Here is a 22,133-nt window from a genome sequence, read left to right as displayed (position 1 = left end):
ACGTCCAGCTTGGAGTAGCGGAACTGAGCGACTGAATGACTGACTGAACAATGCCGCCGAGATTGACTAAAAATGTATTTAATGTAGGTATTTATATTGAATATGTATTTATATGTAAATATGTATTTGTATGTAAATGTAAAAAATGTATTTATATAAATATATTTAAGTACACTTTGGTTATAACGCATTAATGGCTAAATGAACAGACTGATTTTAAAAATTATTTCACCATTCAAACAAACTACATTATCATATATTATGTGATATTTTATCTCTGTATACTCACGAGAACGAAAACTTGCAACTTAAGTAAAACTAGGTAAAAAGCGCGTCCTAGCGCGCTAGTAACACAATATCTTAATTGCATAATATAATAAGTAAAACTTACATTAAAACAAAACTAAAGTTCCCGCCGACTCGTCTCTCGTAACTATGTAGTATTCTTTATTAACTGTTGGCTAAAGGCTTGTTAAATATGAATATTAGTTTCTACATCACGAACTCTATGGATATAGAACTACACTTGACTAACAAAATTAAATAATTAGTATCATTAGTAGGTTTAGTCAGTTTAGCTTTGAAAGCAAAAAGAAAAATCTAAAAAATCCATACATTTCAATTGACTTAGTACTAACAAATAAGGTAGATTCAATAACTTAAAAATACCATTCTATCCAAGAGATAAGATAAAAAAATAATGAGGTAGATTTTATAACAATTACTGAATTAAGTCAACCCTAAAATATTTGCGTGTGCCTTTTGTACCGCGCATGCTGAGAAAAAATCTGAACGATGCACGCTTGTCACCGTAAATTTGCGATATGCGAACACGCGTCGCATTCGATATGCGTGGTGGGGCCCATTAGACCCCACTTCGTAATGTGTAGATAGAAAAGTGATTGTGATCTTGAATATTTGTTATTTAATACAGCAACATTGGTATGATTATTAATATAAAGTTCGTATACATTAATGACGTAAAAAGCACAAATTACCATCATTTTTCAAACTTTGAAGTCGACTCCATAATATGGTCGAGATCTTATAAAAATCTCAAAAAAATATGAAGTTCCAAAATGCTTGACAGAAAATCTCCCTTTACAAGTATGTTATAAAATTATAATGATGTTTAAAAAAGCAAAAATATATAGTGTTTATTATATATATCAAAATATTTGTGAATGTTGTGCGAACCTGTAAAACATAGAGCTATCGATAAAGCTCACAAAATACAACAATTCGACTGAATAAAAAGAAAGTGTTAGTTCTCCTTAATAATGAATCTCTTAAAATATCTTGATTTGAAAAATATAATTCCCAAGCTCGTGTAGATTTGAACGCAATTTTCCCAACAAAAAAAGTTCAACAGCGTATCGAATGTTATAACGAAGCACTCATAACTGGAGAGCTCTTAATTACTAAGCATCATGACGGAACGACGCGTGTCACTGTTTAGTTACGGGTTTAACACGGACCAACTAAAACTTACAACCAAGGGGTCTAAAGGACCGGCGGGTGAAATGGAAAATATTTAGAAAACTAATCATACATGATACATTTTCTACAAAAACGACAAATGAATACGATAGTGAACTTGAAAATTTCATGCCTACGGAATGTTTATAACTGAGTGATATACTCCGGAAGGTGCTTGCATCGATTGGATTTAAAGTCAATAAATATAGAGAATGCTGGCACTGCTTAAAAGAAGAGGTATATTCCATAGTGGATGGAGAGGATTTGTGGCAGATGATGATGATGATCTATTAATGTGGTTTTATAGCTTGGCAAGTTCGTTGATGACACTCCCATGATATGCGGGCGACGGGGGGAAAGAAAGTGAGGTGCATCAGTCGTGGGTTTTTCATTCATCGCTACACGCCCTTCGGCCCGCACGGACCATCGGGAGTGTTACGAACGAACTTGCCAAGCTATAAATACATTGTAGTAATAGTCGTTGACCAGTTGTTGAAAGTGTATCAGTTCGCGCCACTAAATGACTGCAAAGATGACATTGAAATAACCAGCTAGGCAGTCTAATTTATTATTTGTGAACTAATGGTCACCATAAGCAAACTTTTTAGTTCATCAATACCCACGGATTAATCAGATCAGACAGCCTATTCACTATTTTGGTCTTTATTTGTTATCAGCCTATTAAAATAAACAACAAATTAATTTACAAAATGTAATACCTACATATTATCTACTATAAGATATCCACCAGTAGGCACCGAATGACATTTGTTACATAGAATCTCTTGTTTATCAACTAGCATACCTCAAAGATTGTGAAATAGCCTGCAGATCGGATCATAGTATATGTCATCACAAAAATTATTAACTATTGATTATTATGGAGCTATTTTGCGATTAATTACTTGACTAGTTGTTTTTAGCAATTACAATGAATGCCGGTACTTGATACATGGGCTAGGCATTCTATAAGCTAGCCATTTCAACCCAATGGTTGCAACATATATAAGCAACATTTACTTATCTGAAGTGCGTTCCTTAACGAATTGTTTATTGTTACAACCATATAATTTTGATCTATTTTCTGGTACAGTAAAGATCGTAATATATCATTCATAATAACTCTGTGACGTCAGAATAAGAGAACAGACAGACAAAAGATGAAAGACCTCTTGAAGTGTCTCTATGCGAAGATGGATGCTATTTAACCGTGCCATCAACCGAACTAACACCCGCTTTGAATGAGCTCTGGTAACTTTTAATTGTCATACTCGCTTTGAATTTACGCTCGGGTTACTACTTTGGCATGTCATCTAATAATTGTGGCAATTTGTTTTGCGTAATTTCATATCTCAAATTCAAAATTGATAGAACTTTGAACTTTTGGTTAACTGTGACGTTTTTTGAGCTACTGGAAAAAAGCTTACTCGGCAAATATTCATCATTATCAACCCATATTCGACTCACTGCTGAGCTCGAGTCTCCTCTTGGAATGAGAGGGACAGAGAGAGCACAGCTTTACATATGGCTATATTTCTGTCAGTGCTAAAAATGGCGTATGGTTAAATATTTATGCAATTCCTCGAATTTTGGTTACAATTTTGGGCCAATTTCTAATTTAATTTCGATCTTCTTTAGTAAAATGTTAAACATCATATAATATTATGTTGTTAATGGCCAAATCCACATCCATAAATGCAATAACAGTAAGAAAAATTTTTAAAAAGACATTATTCGTAGACCGATACAAATGAAGGATGATCATAAAGACATGGTGTCACTATTTTGAAAACCGAGTTCGGTGGGGCGTGACATCATTAATAAGGGTGCGTTGACGTCACCAAGGCGAGATAACTAACGGGGAGGGGTATTTACATAGAAGATGTCACTGTAGGTAGAAAAGCTATCCCACTGGATTATGGTCTGTAACCTAATCGCGATAAGGTAGGGTTTGGCCCGTATGAGCTACACTCTGTAACATAGAAATAAATTACGCGATAAAGAGATAACTTTGGCACTCGCAACGTTTTATGGGAAAGAGCGCCATAAAGGTATTACAGATGAATATTTTACATTTATTATTTATGGCACAATATCAAAACTAAATATCATATTTATCATTCTGTTTGGAATCTGGGCTAAATGGTGGAATATTCGTTTTATTAAATGAAACTACTTACATGAAATACAAAGCATCAAATAGAAATATTCACGTATAATCATAACTTTAGAACATCTATAACTACTTAGGCTATACGTAACTTCTTGTACTTGAATCCTACAAACTTTTAATCAAAACGAAGCGAAAAATAGTTTATTAATAGATAGTTTTATTGTAAAACAAAATAAAAATCAAATAAGTATTTTTAAATTCATTGAAGCATATTATTTTTTAATTGGCAAAATACTTAACAAATGATTTATTTGTTAAGTATTTTGCCAATCCAAGACTTCAAGACACTGAATTTAAGTTTTTATGTTCGATGACTGCAAAGTAGAGTACAAAATCTAATAAAATTTATTGTCTTTTTTTCGGAAATTATGAATTCATAACTTTTAGAAATATGCTTTCGCCCTTTATAATTTACGGGAACGTTTTAAATCGTTACAATAGAATTTAACCTTTACTGACCTGCACATTTTGTAGACCGTAGGGTGTCAGACAAAGCCGAAGATGAAGAGTATCCTTTCGACAGTCCACTTGATAGTTTTTCTGAACCTGTAATTTAATTGTTCTGTTAAAATTAATAAATAAAAGATGCAAGAGATTCAAGATGAGTTCAAGATTTTGTAGCGGTAAACCAAGTCAAATTAACCTTCAAAAGGAGAGGGCACTAAAAGAAGAGTAATAGTGACAGTTAGATAATAGTGACCTAAACATGAAAAAAAAGAATCATAAATCTAAATAACTACTTGTCCAAATGTTTTTTTGTGGTATAACTAAGGAACTAGAGTCAATATCTTGAGAGTATGGCTTAAGAGTGTGAATCCGCCTACTAGACCAAAAGCACTTACTATGTGCTATGGTGTGCTAGAAAAGATATGGCTCATAACAAAATAATAAGAAATTTTTAGGTGCGAGAAGAGTTTAAAAAACTCAAAAACATACATAAATAAAAGGAAGACAATTATGTTTTATCTAAAAACTATCCATTACAATCAAAACTGAAACTGTTTATATAAAGCTAATTCTATTACGGAACCAAGTGGTTTGCAAATAAACAAGTCATTATTTTTAAACACGAAGTCAAATGCAACTCTCCCACGCGTATAAAAAGTTAATGCATCATCCCCGAATCGGAATCACTCGGCGCAATATGTTTTGGAACTATTTATTTATTGTATAAATATGCTGAGGCACTTCGTGGGTCGAGCAGAACGCATAAATCTTCGCCGAAGGGGGACAGGGAATCATTACTGGTGTTTCTTTCGCGCAATTAAGTGCTCATTGTCCTCGCCACGGTTCCCATGAAATGGCTGACATAACAAACGCGGTGCGCGCGCGCATCCCGGCCGCGCGCCATCTATTGTCACGATTTGAAACTAAAAATGATGTCACTCAATCTGACCCATTATCGTTCCTGATTTATACTTCACGCGCGAGTGGCTATTGATTGTGCAATAATTGTTTGTTTGTAGGGATAATCCGGGGGATGCTTGGGAGAGTTTCGTTTGCGGATCGTTTTATTATATTGGCTTAGTGGTGTTACGATTTTGCGGTTCGATTTTTAGGATCTATTGTTCGTTATTAAATGTTATAACCCACTCGTGACTTTACTGATTATAATAATATACTAGCGGACGCTCGCGACTTCGTCCGCGTGCAATTCAATTTTTCACAATGCCCGCGGAAACCAAGGATTTTTTCGGGATGAAAAGTAGCCTATGCGTTAATCCAGAGTAAAATCTATTTCCAATCCAAATTTCAGCTTCAGTAGCCGCAGCGTAAAGGAGGAACAAACATACTTACACACTTTCACACTTACACACAAACTTTCGCCTTTATAATATTAGTGTGAAGTATGATGACCAGTTTTTAATTACCCTCAATAAATCCACGGTAAAGGGGTTGGAATAAAATTCATGATCTAGATTCATGTCTAGGGTTCGGTTTTCGACCGTCGAACTGGTGTCTTATCTGCAAGCTTCTCGATTTATTATAAAGGGACGGAGATTATACTTTTCATATGTAAAACTCATAACCAATGTTTTTTAAATAAGCCACTAAAATTTACGTAATATCTACTCGGTATTATATTGTAGTTAATTCGGTCGACTTGATTAGGTATAGTTAGGATCATCCGAAGTCTCACATTATCCTTCAATGATCCAGTGAATACAATAATGCTGATTGCAGCATTTTGTTACACAAGAACGATGATTACCTACGAGTAATTTGATATTTTACCTGCTACATGAATCATCTTTAAGATCTGAATGATCCTACATTTAGATGTTAATTGTTTAAACCTAGACATGTACCTACAGTCCTACCCATCCAGATATTTTACTTGTTTTAAATAATTTAGTTGTTTTTACCAAATATTCATTGCGACAATCATTATAGACACTAACCGTAGACCGGACGTCCGCTTTAAAATAGTGAAATATGAGAGACGAATATCTTAGCATTCCATGGATTCACCGTGCGGGAGCAGAGTCCTGAACTTGTGACTACAGGGTGTAGGGTTAAGGAATTCCTTGATGATCGATCAACACTCCCCGTTCTCTGCTCGTGTTGTTCTCCCTGCCTAGCCAAATTTGGTAAGATCCTATTAGAGCAGCTTATCTTTAATCAAATAATATGTAAATAATCCGTAAATTGTTATAAATAGCCAAGTACATATTATCTCTAATCAAATAAGTAATCCATTTTTGAAGTAATATCAGAGAAACGATTTCAATCAGTATCGGATATGTGAGCGTCCACGTAGGTAGCTGACGACCAAGCCCAAACCCAGCTCACTAATGAATATAAATTACAAAACAACGAACCGGCCCCAGCCCTTTACGCCATAAACATTAAAAAAATCAATATACGCGTATCAGAGCAGTTGCACCGTGATTTATTGAAATATATTTTATCACGATACCGATCTAAAGTACTGCGTCATAATTGATGACGATTGTACGAGATTACGGATCGAGAGCGTACGTACAGTTGGCGAGCGAATGAGGGCGTGCCGTAATCATTTTCGTGTTAACAACTCTTTAGCTTAGCCCCGCGGGGCTTATAAATTTTAATATGTTGCTCTTAATGACTATAAGATTAGGGTCGGACACGACAGTGGCGTGGGGATTTTTGCACTTATTTGAATATTATGTAAATAAGTTTCAAGCGGTTTGCTTACTTGTTTGTTATTTCTCGAATCGTGTTTATCATACCGTAAAAAGAAGCTCGGAATGGAATAAAATTACTACGACAGTACCTATGTTGTTGTTATGTTCTTTGATACCATTGAGAATACTGTCATAATTTTTTTTTTGATTCTTTGTATTTTTATTCAAACTACAACAAATACATATTAATAATGAAATTAAAACAAATTAAAAATAAGAATTGAACATTATAATTTATATATTTATTTTAATTAATATTCAGTTTCAAGTAATAATTTTTTTTTTGTTGTTTTATTTTTAAAGCATTAAGACAGATAACCAAATCATCCTACTTTCAACTCTTAACTGCTTAATTTCCTCCAGTTTTGTGTTAAAATCCCCCATCACAACATTGTAATAGGAGTTTGAGGCATGTATGGCTTTAGAACTATCAACATACAATATCTCTACCTCCTCCTCGGGATGTGTCGAGGTCGGTGCGTAAACCCATACAACCTTAAACGAATACCGTTTAGTAATTCGGAGGACAAGGAACCCTACCCTGCTCGACACACTCTCGACCTTTACATTGTTCAAGAGACAGTACCTTATACAACTTCAAAAACTCAGAAGCTTTACCTCTTTATAATATTAGTATAGATAATAGAGTAAAAAGCACAATGACCTCTTTACTAATGCAAAATAACCAAGGAAAGTTCTGCAAGTTTTTCACAAACCCTGCAGAAAGTTAGATTCAGTATGAGCATGTGAAGACTTTAACTCTACCGGCAAGTTGAACCAATCAAGATGAAATACACCAGTAACCCTTCCAAAATAATGTTTAAACCAACATCGGTAATATCAGTTACACTAAAAACAAAACCTATAAATTTAAATTAAAAAATAAGTTACTACAAAACAGCGAAAGAGATAAATGAAAATGTGGCAAAATTTTTCACAATCAACTTTGCTAGCGACGAAAATGTCTTCTGAAAAATTATATAAAAATAATATTTTTTCGTATAAAAAAGTTCTTTGTTTTATTCCTTCGGAGTTTTATTCTTTACCAACCCTTTTGTCACCTGGACCTTTTAATTTAGTATAAATATTTTCCTCTCCATCATTACGATATTTTTAAAAAAATATGGATATATTTTTAATTGAGTATGAGAAGAAAAAACTTTCGGTTTTTAGAAAAATTTGAAAAAATAAATTATATTATATCTATAATGAGATCGAACTAAATATCTTAAATAACCAGAATAACAGTATAATAACCAGAATAACAGTTCAGTAACAGGACATAACAGTACAATTTCACGAAGTCATAGGGAGTGTAGTACCTTAGAGTAGCGAAGACTGAATTTGTCTAGTAGGTAACCCGTTCATGTGGTTTATTATTCTGTATGTGTTTTTGACTGGGTACGTTAAATTATTTGAGTCCGTTAAACTCATGGATTTTTAAGGTAACCCGGTAGGAATCTGGTTGTTAGGAACCATCACCCCTGGCACCTCATAAAATTAAAGATTCGAAATTAATATTCAAATATAATTTTTTTAAAGTAGAAATTGTTGTGCATATTGAATGAAATAGGGCTTTGTAAATTTTCTAATTTTCTAAACCCTACCCTAACCTTCAAACTACTCATTTGAAATGCACCGACGAAAGTTGGGTTCTTAAACCATATCCCTCGTTATCGTTAAGGCTCGAAAACGAGCCCCCGTCGATAAGTTTCGAAATAATGAACTGAATGAAGATAATAAAATTTTATTTTCGCAAATAGTATTTACAAGCGATGATCCAGGACGATGGGCGGGCGCGTCGCCATGGCAACCATAGGGTAAATCCCGCACGCCCCCTCACTTCCTTAAGAGTGATTGTTATCTGAACAAGAAACTCCCCACCTTGCCTCCTGTACCTACAGCCTCCCCGGGATTAATCTGAAAGAGTTTAACCACCCACTGTGGGAAACGCAACTCTATCAAGTTGTTATAAAGTCTCTTTTACCGTAAGCAAACGAACAATCGATTCAATTCAGTGTGATATGAACAAATATCTCTGTCAGGAGAGACATTCATTGTCACATAAATATAACTTTATACATTTTGGATTACAATTTACTGATTAAAAAATATTTAATGTTTATATCTAAAACTGACTGAGATTTCGTGTAAGTATAATTTTTTTAATTTCTTCATGAAATAAAAACCCCATTTATATGACTATCTTAGTCATGATACAATGATAGTTATTAAGGATTATGTTTAACTATTAAGTCCTGTGCAAATCGAAATTCAACAAAATTACATAAGTTTAGTCTAGAATAACTGTAACTTATACAAGGAAAATTGAGGATTTAGACCCTTGAAACCTACTCTCTTCCTTGAAACCACGGTCCTAATTCCATAATTGGCAAGCGTACTTTCCTATGGTATGTACGGTATTTTTACTTTTTATATACAAAATTTGTTGTATTTAAAATAACTTGATTCCCTTTTTCTGAAATAATATGTACCGAATTCATAAATGCTCTTAGCCTGTTACCACTGTTTATTGAACTGATCATCTCATACAACGCATTTTCATTAATAAAGAATTGTATCTCACCTAATCCTTTGATTTTATCCACAGATCCTATCATTGAGTCATCTTTCCTTGTACGTATGAAGCCTAAGTTTGTACCGGTCGTATCTTGACCTAACTGTCCCCCGTAGAAGTCACCGAACGCTGTCGCTGTGCCCAAAAGTCCTGATCTGTCTTGTAATGCTGCCTTCGCCTTCTCTACACTCTGTTTCAGTTGCTCGAATGTTGATTGAGGTAGACAATAGGGTGGCCATTCTGCTGTGGGCCAAGGGTCTTCCTTTAGTGCACTTCGTTTGAGTTCTAGACCTCCCCCATATGAGCAGCTGCTTTCATACATAGCTGCTTTGACTCCGTTGCGGAGTGCAGTCGCTAGCTTTACACCCCGAATGTCGATCCTGAAACAAACACTTGAATAAGTCACAGCCTCAAAAGTGATCAATGAAATGCAAAGATTTACTTGTGAAAGATCACAAATGTATGGAATGCTGTACCAAATTGATAAAATCTAAAAAAAAAATATATAGATCTACGCAAATGTATCCCATATTAACTACTACAACTATTTGTTCTGTTGATGGATATTGTTAATCAAGCTGTGATTTATAATTTTCTATTCGTGTGTAATGTGTCCATATATTTGTTTTTGTTAATAATATACAAATTAAGATATAAGAGCTAATCGTCAACCCTTTGTTTTGTTCTTTTATTCCTTATTTACTTAAGTTTATTTATATTTTATCCACTTTTTTTAAGAAAGAGAATGGACAGAACAAAAATCCTTATACGTAGGCCTGCCTATTGTTTGGCTTTTGTCAAGTTATCTGCAAGAGACCGCCGATATTTGTAAAAAAAATATTTAGGTAGGTAGCTCCCTCCTCCTTGAGTCGTATTCCTTATTTCTGAGGGACGTGACCACTAAAACAAGCTTGCTTTTTGACGATGTCGCGCCATGTGACTCAGCTTTTCGCGATTTGCAGAGCCTCATATACCTTGGTGACTAGAGAGGCGAGGATTTGGTCTGATCGCATCGGGGTACGCCCTCGTCTCTTTCCTTATCATAATCATCATTATCAACCCATATTCGGCTCACTGCTGAGCTCGAGTCTCCTCTCTGAATGAGAGAGGTTAGGCCAATACCACCACGCAGCAAAATGCGGATTGGCAGACTTCACACACGCAGAGAATTATGAAAATTCTCTGGTATACAGGTTTCTTCAAGATGTTTTTCCTTCACCGTTTGAGACACGTGATTTCTTACACGTAATTTCTTAAAATGCACACAACTGAAAAGTTGGAGGTACATGCCCCGGACCGGATTCGAACCCCCACCCTCCGGAATCGGAGGTAAAGGTCATATCCACTGGCTATCACGGCTGTCATTTGTCAAAGATGCTTGGTCAAAATTAAATTAGTCTATATCATCATACAGGAAATAACGAAGATAAGGTAATGATCATTAATTAATATTCAAAGTGATGATTATTATTTTAAAAGCAGCTTGGGATAATAATGATCAAAAGTTAATACAAATCTGTAAAACTGTTTTGATGGATATTTTATTTTGGCAAAACCGTTTAGATTTTGTAACATAATTGGCGTGATTATGAGTGTTAAAGCAGGAATACGATTATATAAATTATCATCTGTCCGTGGTTGCAAAGCAACAGTTTTTTAGTAAACGGGTTTCGATGTCAATTCGAATCTCACTGTATCGCTCTAATTGGTCATTAATTATCAAGGCGTTCTGAGGTCACTTAGTTTACACACGCATTTGACCTTAGTAATACATCCAAAGCCAAATTGATTTTCCAAAATAATTATACCTATACCAATTGATGTAAACAAACATTGAGTTAAAATAGAAGAGGATGCGATAGTCAGACATACCTCATTTTATGAAGTCTTCAAAAAATCAAAATTAAAAAATATTGGCGGTGGCCAAGAAGCTCTATTTTGTGATTTTTGAGGTTTTTTATGAGAAATTTAAAGGTCTCTAGCTAAGAGTTGTCACGAATCCAAGTGGCGACTAGTGGCAATTTGGCAACTAGAAGAAAGATTCCTCATGGTATCCGCAAGAAAATCTATAACTATACGGTTTATACTATGCTCATTGGGTATCTACCCTTGGAACTTGTTACCTTCCAATGCCAAACACTCTGATTGACTACCGTACTTACATGAAGTAGCACCATACGATAACAAACTTTCAGTTTTCCTAAAATGGGGTAAGTCTGGCCATTGCAGGCTATCAGTCCATACATGGACAAAAGCGCAAATTTAGGAAGGTTAGCTATTAGTGTTATTTGTACTGTAGGTACAAGCTTATGCCCAAGAATGACAGGCATAGGGCGGTGCATTGTAAAACGTATTCGAGCTTGGTCCCTGCGTGTTGATGTTCCTTTATAGGCGACAGTTATTCAATTTAGATCAGGTGGACCATTTTGTTTGTTCCGTTCACTAATCCTATCATATGAATTCGTCATTATCATCCTGTTTTAAAGGCCCACTATACGGCTAGGGGTCCCTCTTTAAAGGGTAGGGTATATAGAGCTTAGACCCACGAATCTGCTGCTTAGAGTGACGATGTTTTGGCTTTTAACGATCGTTATTGTTAATTATAGTGATCAAGACCGACTTCTTAACGTACTTTTCAAAGCACGGGGTTACACTAACAACGGGATGAGGTTTTTTACTGGAGATTTCTTAGAAGAAAGAAAAGATCAGTACGTCGAACCCAGGACTTCGTGATATGAAGTTACATAGACTAACCACTGAAAGGATAAGTAAATATTACGGTAAAAGTTCAAATGTGTACAATTGGAAATATGTGCTTATTGAGGTCTTACCTCATGTCGGAGATTCTTTTACGTTTGGGTCGCTTTTCGTCTTTCTTATTCTTTTCCGTGGTGACGTTTACAATGTGGTATCACATAGTGATACCACATGCGTACACAAATACAACACAGTCTATAACAGTGCCACTTAGCGTTTGTTCTGTTCAAAACCGTTTAAATCGAATGGTAACAAATGATTGTACACGCACAAAATCAGAGGAATTTCTAAAAATGTTTTCACCAATCACAGAGGCACTCTACAAACCACTACATTTCGCTGCGTTTACTTTTGGTAGTTCTGTATTGCGCGGATGAAAGATTATATTTTTTTCATTTTTTTCGTATTTCTAGAAAAGGATATGATGATATCGTTATGATGTCCTTCCGACGACTGTACAGCGCTTGCGTCGCGCGCCGTAGCATTCAAATTGATTGCATCCGGCGTAAGGGAAATGTGTCGGATAACCAATTTATATTTGCCGCTCAGTTTGACCACAGAGTTGCGGATACTTTCCAAACTGTACTATAATATGTCAGTACGCGCGGTTATCTAAGTACTCCTATGTTCCAATACGACTTCCCTCAGCAACGGGTGTATTCCGGTGGACGACAATTACGCTCCTCGCGAATCTTGTCGCAAAGGAGTCGTAGCCCGTTATTTTGAAATGGCGTCACGCATAAAATATCAAAAGTGCATGTATTGGCATGTTTCAGCGATATGTGAGTCCAAACTATAAATAATAATTTAATTGACAGTGTAACGCACAAAACAAAACATTTACAAGTAACGTATACAATTGCGTCGCTTATACGACTTGATATAGGAATATTTCCGATCGACGTTTCTATAAGTAATCTAAGATATGGAAACCCGGCTTCTGTGTTTTGATTGGCATGATTGGTGCTTCTTCAAGAGTGAATGGGCATCTTCTAGGCAAGCGTACTTTAGATCTTATCATGGCTATCCACCATGCATGATTACAGTCAAACACAGGTCTATTTAGCTTAAAAAATAGGTCGCGACTTATATCTATTCTTTGCTCTCTGCACTGCCTTTACTTGCTGGCGGTGCAGTTATATGTCTTTACTAAATCATGTGATCTTTCTAGCTCTCAAGAAGTATATACGTGTTTAAATAATTAAGTGAAACCTTTTTTCTCTGAATACCAAAATAAAAGTGATCACTAAAATATTCTACAAGTTAATATTTTTCACTTCAAATTAATTGAGATGCTTATATGGTACTCATTTAGTGACTTCAATATAGAACGTCAGTTCTCCCCCCAAATTGAGCTATGAGGTTATAAGACATTAGGTTTGTTTTATTCAATACAAACTATGCGTCACAGATCTGTTGACTTCGAAATCAATCTCTGCTTATCCATTAGTTTCTATAATGTAAAATAGCATTTACGTATTGGTTATATTGTGTTAATGAAAGTATTACAAACTTCCTGCTCTAAAGCATACAACGTTTGAGGAATACCCACAAGGAATTTCAGAATAAGTGGATAAACTTTTCTTTTCCGAATTTGCTGATGCACTGCAGTATGTATATAGTATGGATGTTGATGTAAAATTTGTAGAATGGCCAATGCTCATGTCCAATCAGATCCTGCTTGCAACCTACTTACCTAGATATGTCTAATTATTATTGAAGTCCAGGATCTATCTATAAAAACATTATAACTGTATCTCTATCTTTTAAAAAATCCATGTGACAGCACGGAAATGCGCGTTCTTATAGCATTTCTGTGCCTCGGTGAGCAAGTTCAGACATCGGTATTGGTCATGTTTGATACCACCCACATTGTTTCAACCCACTGGCATTGTAATTAGTTTAAGGGGTATTGTAGTGGATCTAAGTTTTAAATCTCTATCTCCTGTGTGTTTGCTATTGGAAATAAGCTGGTGATGATGATAGACGTTCCCTCTAGGTGCCGGGTGGAAAGAGCAGCACTAAGCGTCCTTAGCATTATCAAAAGTCAATTTAGTACAAGAGGTATGGAGTGGTCGGTAGTGCACAATTCGGTACGGGCTCGACGTGTGGGCGCTTGGCCACTTTAGCACAGGAAGTCGGCACATTACCTTATTATATCCGACAAAACGTCATCCGCTAGCTGCCATGCACTGTGCCGTCTCGCCTAGTTCTGGCCTTCACCTTACTCTTGACTTGATTGGACGATACTATATTGGACTATTCTGCACTATTTAGTTGCCAAGTGTCAAGTATTTAATTTAAATACGCTACATTGTGTTTTGACCTCTCTAACGAAGTCAATGTATGCACTTCCTCCTGCTTCTCAGAACATGTTGGACTCTCGGTCACAGTGGTTGACTTTTAATACCTAGCGATCGTCTCGATGTCCTCTGTGACCGATAGAACTAATAGCTCGACGAGGTGATGAACTTTGGGGTCCCATGGTGGAGATACCAACCATGCACGGGAAAGCGCAGTGATGGTCGACTCTCCACTAGACGACGTTATTAAGCGGGTTATAAGGAGCTACTTGTTAAGATCGACGAAGACAGTGGTCTTTTGAAGTTCTTACAATAGGTTTATATTCAGCTGTGAAGATCTATTTGCTAATAATGTTGATAACAATGAGTGATCGTTTGGAGTTAAAACATTAACACTCTAGGTGCTACGGGACCAACACGTATTAATGCAGCGTGGTAGCCTGGTAGGTGTAAGCTACCAATCCTCCTTTTTTACATAAATAAAAAAAAATAGTTCGTGTTCCTCAAAATGGACCATGATTAATAATGACAATGATAATGATGTATCCACTGGTAACACAGTAAATTACGTCGCCCAAAATTTTCTTATTTTATCACCAATAGTATCGAATGGTTTTTGGTGGTGCTTTGCTTGAAGAAGTTTACCAAGTATTTGATAAAAGCTTGTTTATTTAAAAAATAAACTAAATGGGCATACTCCGACGTTGTATAACGTGATTTTTAGGCGTGTTTCTTATTAAGTTATTAAGACATAATAATTATTATATTTTGGGAGTATATATATATTTTCTTACATTAAATAGACGAGCTTTCGGCTGCAATCATGCTTGACAGTAAGCGATGATGCAGCCTATGCTATTCACTTTTGACTTGAATATACCCATGTTGTAGGTGGTAGAGGAAAAGGAAAATAAATATTTATGTATATACACTAATACAGATAATAATAAAATCAGCAGACTCATCAGTCCCTGAATTTCTCCTCAGTTCAAATATAAGTGAAATAAGAAAAGAAATCGGCCGGTCACTTATCACATGCCAAATGGAGAGTGAAATCGACGTTGGACTGGCAAGGGGCTGAAACTTTGCAACGCTACAAAAAGACGTTCCATGCTCCAGTAAATATAGCATTTTTCACTGATGTTCTAGGAAGGACGGTCTTTACTTTACGGTTTGTAAGTAGATACATTACTTTTGTGGACATACTTATATATTTTTTTGTATTGGTTGAAAGATGCCACCTACATCTACAGTGGTTGATAATCCACATGAAAAATGACTTAAATGAAAGAGTTTGTAAAAAAATATACAGATAAGATATTGCATTTAGAATTTATAGATAGATTTTCAGAAAAGCCGACAATAAAATAATCCCACCATAAACTTGATTTTTTTAAAGACACCTTTATCCATGCTATTATTATAAATGCGAAAGTAAGTCTGCCTGTCCGTCTGTCTGTCTGTTACCTTTTCACGGCAAAACTGCTAAACCGATCAAGATGAATTTTGGTATTCTAATAAATTCTTAGGATAAGAACATAGGCTTTACTTTCCCCATGAAAATAAAAAGCGAAGGGGGTGAAATAGGGGTTGAAAGTATGTATGAAAAGTCCTTCATTTATAGTTACAATTATAAAAAAAATGTGAATATATCTTGAAAGAAATACTAAGTGTTATGTGATTCAAGAATTTTTAACCCTTAAAGGGCTGAAAAGGGATGATGAAAGCTTATACTAATTATTTGTAGATGAAATCGCGGGCGTCCGCTAGTTACTAATAATTGTTTTATTATAAAAAGAGCTTGCACTAACAAATGTTATAATACTCGTAGCTACCGGGCCCGACGGCTCGGCGTACTTTTCGATCCATAGCGGAGTTACAAGGAAGAAAAGCTCAGTTATACATATTCCGACCCAACCTCGAACCCAGGCCCTTGGTCAGTAACCTTATAGGCCTGATCTGAACTAAACTAAAGAGTCCATTTTTTTCTTATAGTGTCTTAGGCTCCAGGCTCCATAATGGAACCTCAGCAGCAACAGCGGTGGCTTAGAGCGAGCTCAGAAGCAGAAGAGATTTGTGGAACGACTCTCTAAGGGCGTCTTTTCCGAGACTCGGACCTCGGCTTAGGGGGTCGTTATGAAAGGGTGTTTTGGCCTCAGTGTATCAATCCGGGCACCCCCGATTGCTTATACCCACGTCCAGGTGACGTCAGATATCGGGGACCTCGTCTTCGCCGGCGAAGATGCTGTGTGTGCCTGGGAATTGGGATAATCCCAACAATACTAACGGTCAGTTTCTTCGTCGCAAGTAACAGTCAAAGTAACGTCATAAATCAAAAGTGACGGTCTTATTCACTGAAAAATAAAGTCTTCTTTACTACTTCCTACTTTTACTGTTACTTTACATGAAGAAACTGTCTGTAAGCACGTGAAAGTGGCAGTTATTATTACTCAGAATACAGAAAACCACCAGAAGCCACGTTTAGATGTCATTCTATAGTGCGCAGTGTGTCCAAAAATTGTACACAACAGCCTGCACTCGTCGCAATTCTCACCCGCGTAATGTTGCTAGTACATGAGGCTGTTAAATTTTTCCCTATTTTGTGGTAAAAATTTATAATGTTAAAAGGAAAACAATAAGTGTACAGTTCATCACATTAAATGTTAACTTGTATGGTAAATAATAAAAACAGTGGGACCAGTTTTCTAGTGATTGCTAAGAGTCAGCAAGAAAATGAACTCTAAAAAATTTAAGACAAGGACAAATAAATAATAGATATAATAAGACGGTTATTATAAAACTTATCAACTAACAAACTAAAGAAATACATATTTACAATAATAATTTTATATATTCCATATAATTATATTATATTATTATTATAAATATGTATTTCAATCGTGTGCACAGTTATTATTATCTCGTCTTATTTCTCTAATTTTTATGTCTCTTAAAATTCAAGTATAAATAAGGCCATTGAATTGGTTTAATATCTTTTAAGAATGTGTTTTGAAGATAAAAATATTTTATTTAATCCTCTTGCTCAAACAAACAAGCAAACAAGTAGGTACACAAACAAACAAAAGACCAAACAAGCACACGAAAACAAACAAATGTGCAAACAAACACACAAACAGACAAGAACGAACGAACTTATTATAATATAGCACGCCATTGTTATTTGTAAAATTTTAAAGCTTTAAGATTATTTTACACTTTCTTTATCTGCGCTGATTACCACAATTTTATTTCAACTTAATTGCCGGAACCTATGCCTACCTATTTAGTTGATTAATATTTTACATAAATAATAAATCCTTGAATTGAAATTAAAAGTAGGGAAAATCAAAACAATTACATTGGCAATACTTGAAATGAAGTCATCGGTTTCTATGACAACTAAATTCACGTAAAAATTATTCATTATTTTAACATAAGAATATTTATTTGTGCTACTTACACGTGAAATGTGATCCTATTCAGTTTCTTTTTTTTACCAACGGCATTTTTACACGAAGGAATAGCACAAGACGGCTTAATTTAATTAAATTTGTCACCTGTATAGCACGTCAAACAACACGACAAACACAGAGTGAGTAATCGTAAAATGTGTAGTTTAAATGGCTTCACTTCTTTGCGCTATCATTCCTTCTGGTGGTTTTCTGTATTCTGAGTATTATTATATGATTGGATTCAAACGTAAAAAAATATTGAGACTTTTTTTTTTATTCTTTACAAGTTAGCCCTTGATTACTATCTCACCTGATGGTAAGTGATGCAATCTAAGATGGAAGCGGGCTAACTTGATAGGAGGAGGATGAAAGTCCACACCCACTTTAGCAGTACCCAAACAATCAAGACCAGGCTCATTCTCCTTCAGTTTTACACATCAACACACCTGTCTAACACAAGTGTATGTACATAGTACATTCCAAGCCGAACCGCTTTCCGAAAGTAGAAAGACGACATACCTACGACAGAATATTAAAGTAACGAAAACAATTTGCGGGAATCGTAACAAATGCCCGTACTATTTCACGTTAATGTCAGCAAAATGCATCAACGCTGTATAAACAACCGCTGATGCACCCATTTGGCACACGCACATAAAAAGCATTCATCAACAATAAATAATTATTGTTTGTAATATAATTTTGGTCTGTACATGTTTAAATATTAATTAACCGAAGACTTAGAGCCCATGATAGCCAGATATATACCTCATTTTATGATAATATTATTCTTAATTCTCTGCGTGTGTGAAGTCTGCCAATCCGCGTTGGGCCAGCGTGGTGGACTATTGGCCTCACCCCTCTCATTCTGAGAGGAGACTCGAGCTTAGCAGTGAGCCGAATATGGGTTGATGACGTAATATGAGACACTATGTAATGAATAAGCTTATCGGGCTCTTCTATGTAATGGAGAGTAGCACCGAACTTCGTAGTCATTCTGGAATTTTAAATCTAGTATGGAAAAAGTTCCTCATCTATACTTATAATAAATCTGTAGAGAGGTCAATTCTGTACATTAAATATATTTCCAAAATAACTATCAGGGGGTGATTAGTGATCGATACTGATGCCAAAATTGCAATCAATAAAATTTTTGTCTGTCTGTCTGTCTGTCTGTCTGTCTGTCTGTCTGTCTGTCTGTCTGTCTGTCTGTATGTTCTTTATAGAAACGAAAACTACTGGACGGATTTTAACGAAACTTGGTACAATTATTCTACATACTCCTGGGCAGGTTATAGTATACTTTTCATTACGCTACGATCAATAGGAGCAGAGCAGTGAAGAGAAATGTTGAGAAAACGGGAGAAGTTACTCCATTTTTTAAGCTTCCGTCGCGTGTACATCCTCAATGGTTAAGGCTACATAGGAATCATGTATGACGGAAATGTTCTCCTTAAAATTATATAAAAAAACACAACAGCATATATATGTCTATCTTTTATGGTTGACGCACAATAACACGTGTAACTCCCGATAGCTTAGCAGTTCGAAGTTTTCTAATAATATTTGTCTACTCTTATGTTTATAGGGGGTTTCTAGGGTAGGGGTAGGGTAGAGGTAGGATAGAGGTAGTTGAAAGTTTACATCGACTTTCACGCGGACTAAGTCGCGGGCGTCCGCTAGTTATTAATAACATTGTACCATCATAAAAATGTCCAAACAGTGTATTTAAAACAGCAGACTAGAGAGATAGCGCCGTGTCCCACGTTAATGCCATATTAAGTATTTCTACAAACCGAATTTAGACTCTATGATTATGTGCGATAAGAGTGAAAGTTCAGTTTTGTGGATTCCACGTGAATATATTGTAGTTGGTATCAAGTTTCATTAACATAGAGGCATAAATCCAACCGTGCTTCAAGTCAGCGCTGTTGTATGGTAGTTGAATAATAATCAAATAAATCACACACGAATTAATTATTGTTGCCAACTGTCTTACATATGTAATAATGTTTGCATGCATTACTGTTATGACATGTATGGTTGGTTATTGTGGTTCGTTTCGAAAAAGTTGATCTGATTTACTTCGCATGGCGGCTTGACAACCAAAACCTATATCTAACTTTAGTACAACATCCAAGATTTATAAAACTTTTCCTATAAAGGTGCTTTTTATACTTTACAAGTTAGCCCTTGACTACAATCTCACCTGATTATAAGTGATGATGTAATCTAAGATGGAAGCGGGCTAACTATTTAGGAGGTTGAAAATCCACACCCCTTTCGGTTTCTACACGACATCATACCGGAACGCTAAATCGCTTGGCGGTACGTCTTTGTCGGTAGGGTGGTAACAAGCCACGGCCGAAGCCTCCCACCAGCTAGACCTGGACCAATTAAGAAAAACTCAATCGGCCCAGCCGGGGATCGAACCCAGGACCTCCGTCTTGTAAATCCACCGCGCATACCACTGCGCCACGGAGGCCGTCGTGCTGATAGACTTGAGCATTCACTTGTAACAGAACATCGAGCATTCGCCATTTTCCTATTTGTCGAACTGAACGTAGCCGAGCTAAGCGTAGAGCGAAATATTGCTACGAACATCTTGCGAACGTTCGATTCGATCAAGCTAATCTGCTCGCTAGAAATCTCGAAAGAGCCGAGCTAAGCGTAGAACCATTGCTACGAACTTCTTGAGAATTCTTGCGAACGTTTGGTTCCATCAAGCAAATGCTCGCTAAAATGTTTTCCTATTTTTCTGTGATGTAAGTGTACGATTTTTTTTAAAAAGTGTTCAAATACAACAAATGTATACCCAAGCATAATGTTTACATGACAGCATTTTTAAACACGACGCCTTTTTTCGGAAAAAGTTGTATTTTCAATTATGGGCGTTGAAAATAGACCTTCAGTTAACTACTATATTCAAAACGCTCGTGCGAATGGGGGCTGACATTCGCACGAACGCTCATTACAAGTGAATGCTGTCTATCAGCATCTTATTAACACATTTATATGGCAACTACCTTAATGGTACTCGCAAGTGGAGGAATACTGTTATTACCAGGATAACCTCGAAAAGCGATCAAGATCCTTATTATGTATCTCAGTGTACCATTCAAACAATGAGTCACTACATCGATTTTCGTCGTATTTTCGTTTTTGTGATCATCTAATGTAGTTATTTCTAAGAAATTACCTTGACTACGCCATTTTAAATCAAGTGGCATTGATGTTTTGTTTTAACAATCATCTAACATTAATATTTTAACCAAACAACGTAAATATCAGTTTTCCGTTAAATTACCGTTACTACCTGCTACTACCACTTCTAGACTAATATTACTTTAAGTAAAATGACGATTACTGAGACATTTCGTTGAAAATACAATGTTAGATGATTACAAAATCGAAAATACGATGAAAAATGATGTAGTGACTGATTACTTGAATGGTACACCGACTTACATAATAACCCTGCTGATCAATATAGCGTATATCCAGCATGACAACTGGACGATCTCGGTTTAATAGACACTTCAATAAATTGAAAATGTATGTGATGAAGAGGATACCGACTATCACATGCTCATAGCGCTGAGCTACGAGTATGTTGCTAATAAAAAAAAAACAAATCTATAATATTAATCACCAGAATTAAAGTAGTGCAGGCTTTTGAGGACCCTCATTGTAGCCACAGCAATATATATTTAGTTTAAGAATATTTGCCATACCTTCTTTTTAATATGACCAATATTCCCATTCCCCTCCAACTAGTCGGGAGAGACTGTGCTAGGAGTGGGTACGACAATAGTCCAACGGGGCGGGGATCGAACCACCACCCCTCGGTGATGAGTCCGACCGCTTTTACCGTTGAGCTATTGAGGCTATACGTAGAAGCGTTTTTAAATTGAAGAAGCGTCGATTTCAGTCGTCAGTGAATAAATAGAGCCACCTCAGGATTGGGGTTGGCGACAAAGTAATGTGAACCACAGCCAAACAAACTCGCTAATTTTTTTGGACTTTTTTGATCGATATCTCAATAACGATGAACGATAGGTAAGAAATGCAAGAGACCTTTATTGTAGAGCGTACCATGAACAACAAAATAGAATTGAATCAAAGTGTTCGTATCTCAACGGAAAACGGAGTTATTAAAAAAAATCGAATTCAACCCTTTTTTCAAGTTGGCAGAAAAATGCCGATGGGAAAATTTGGTACAAA

At 35.9% G+C, this 22,133-nt stretch overlaps 1 protein-coding gene across 2 annotated transcripts in view; it reads right to left on the bottom strand.

Annotated features, from left to right (window-relative positions):
* Positions 1–12,592, bottom strand: part of LOC112042889 (DNA-binding protein D-ETS-3) — a 93,263-nt gene extending 80,671 nt beyond the window's left edge. For both annotated transcript variants that reach the window (XM_024078075.2, XM_024078076.2), the window contains exons 1-3: positions 12,229–12,592; positions 9,407–9,777; positions 4,112–4,198 (exon numbers count right to left, since the gene is read on the bottom strand). In XM_024078075.2, coding sequence (XP_023933843.1) covers positions 4,112–4,198; positions 9,407–9,777; positions 12,229–12,233 — 463 coding nt within the window. In that variant the 5' untranslated portion in view covers positions 12,234–12,592. The remainder of the gene's footprint in view (positions 1–4,111; positions 4,199–9,406; positions 9,778–12,228) is intronic.
* Between the last annotated feature and the right edge of the window lie 9,541 nt (positions 12,593–22,133).

The sequence above is a fragment of the Bicyclus anynana genome, chromosome Z, assembly GCF_947172395.1.
Source record: "Bicyclus anynana chromosome Z, ilBicAnyn1.1, whole genome shotgun sequence".
In the NCBI taxonomy this organism is placed as follows: Eukaryota; Metazoa; Arthropoda; class Insecta; order Lepidoptera; family Nymphalidae; genus Bicyclus; species Bicyclus anynana.
Note: the sequence above shows the minus strand (reverse complement) of the source record. Positions and strands in the feature narration are given on the sequence as shown.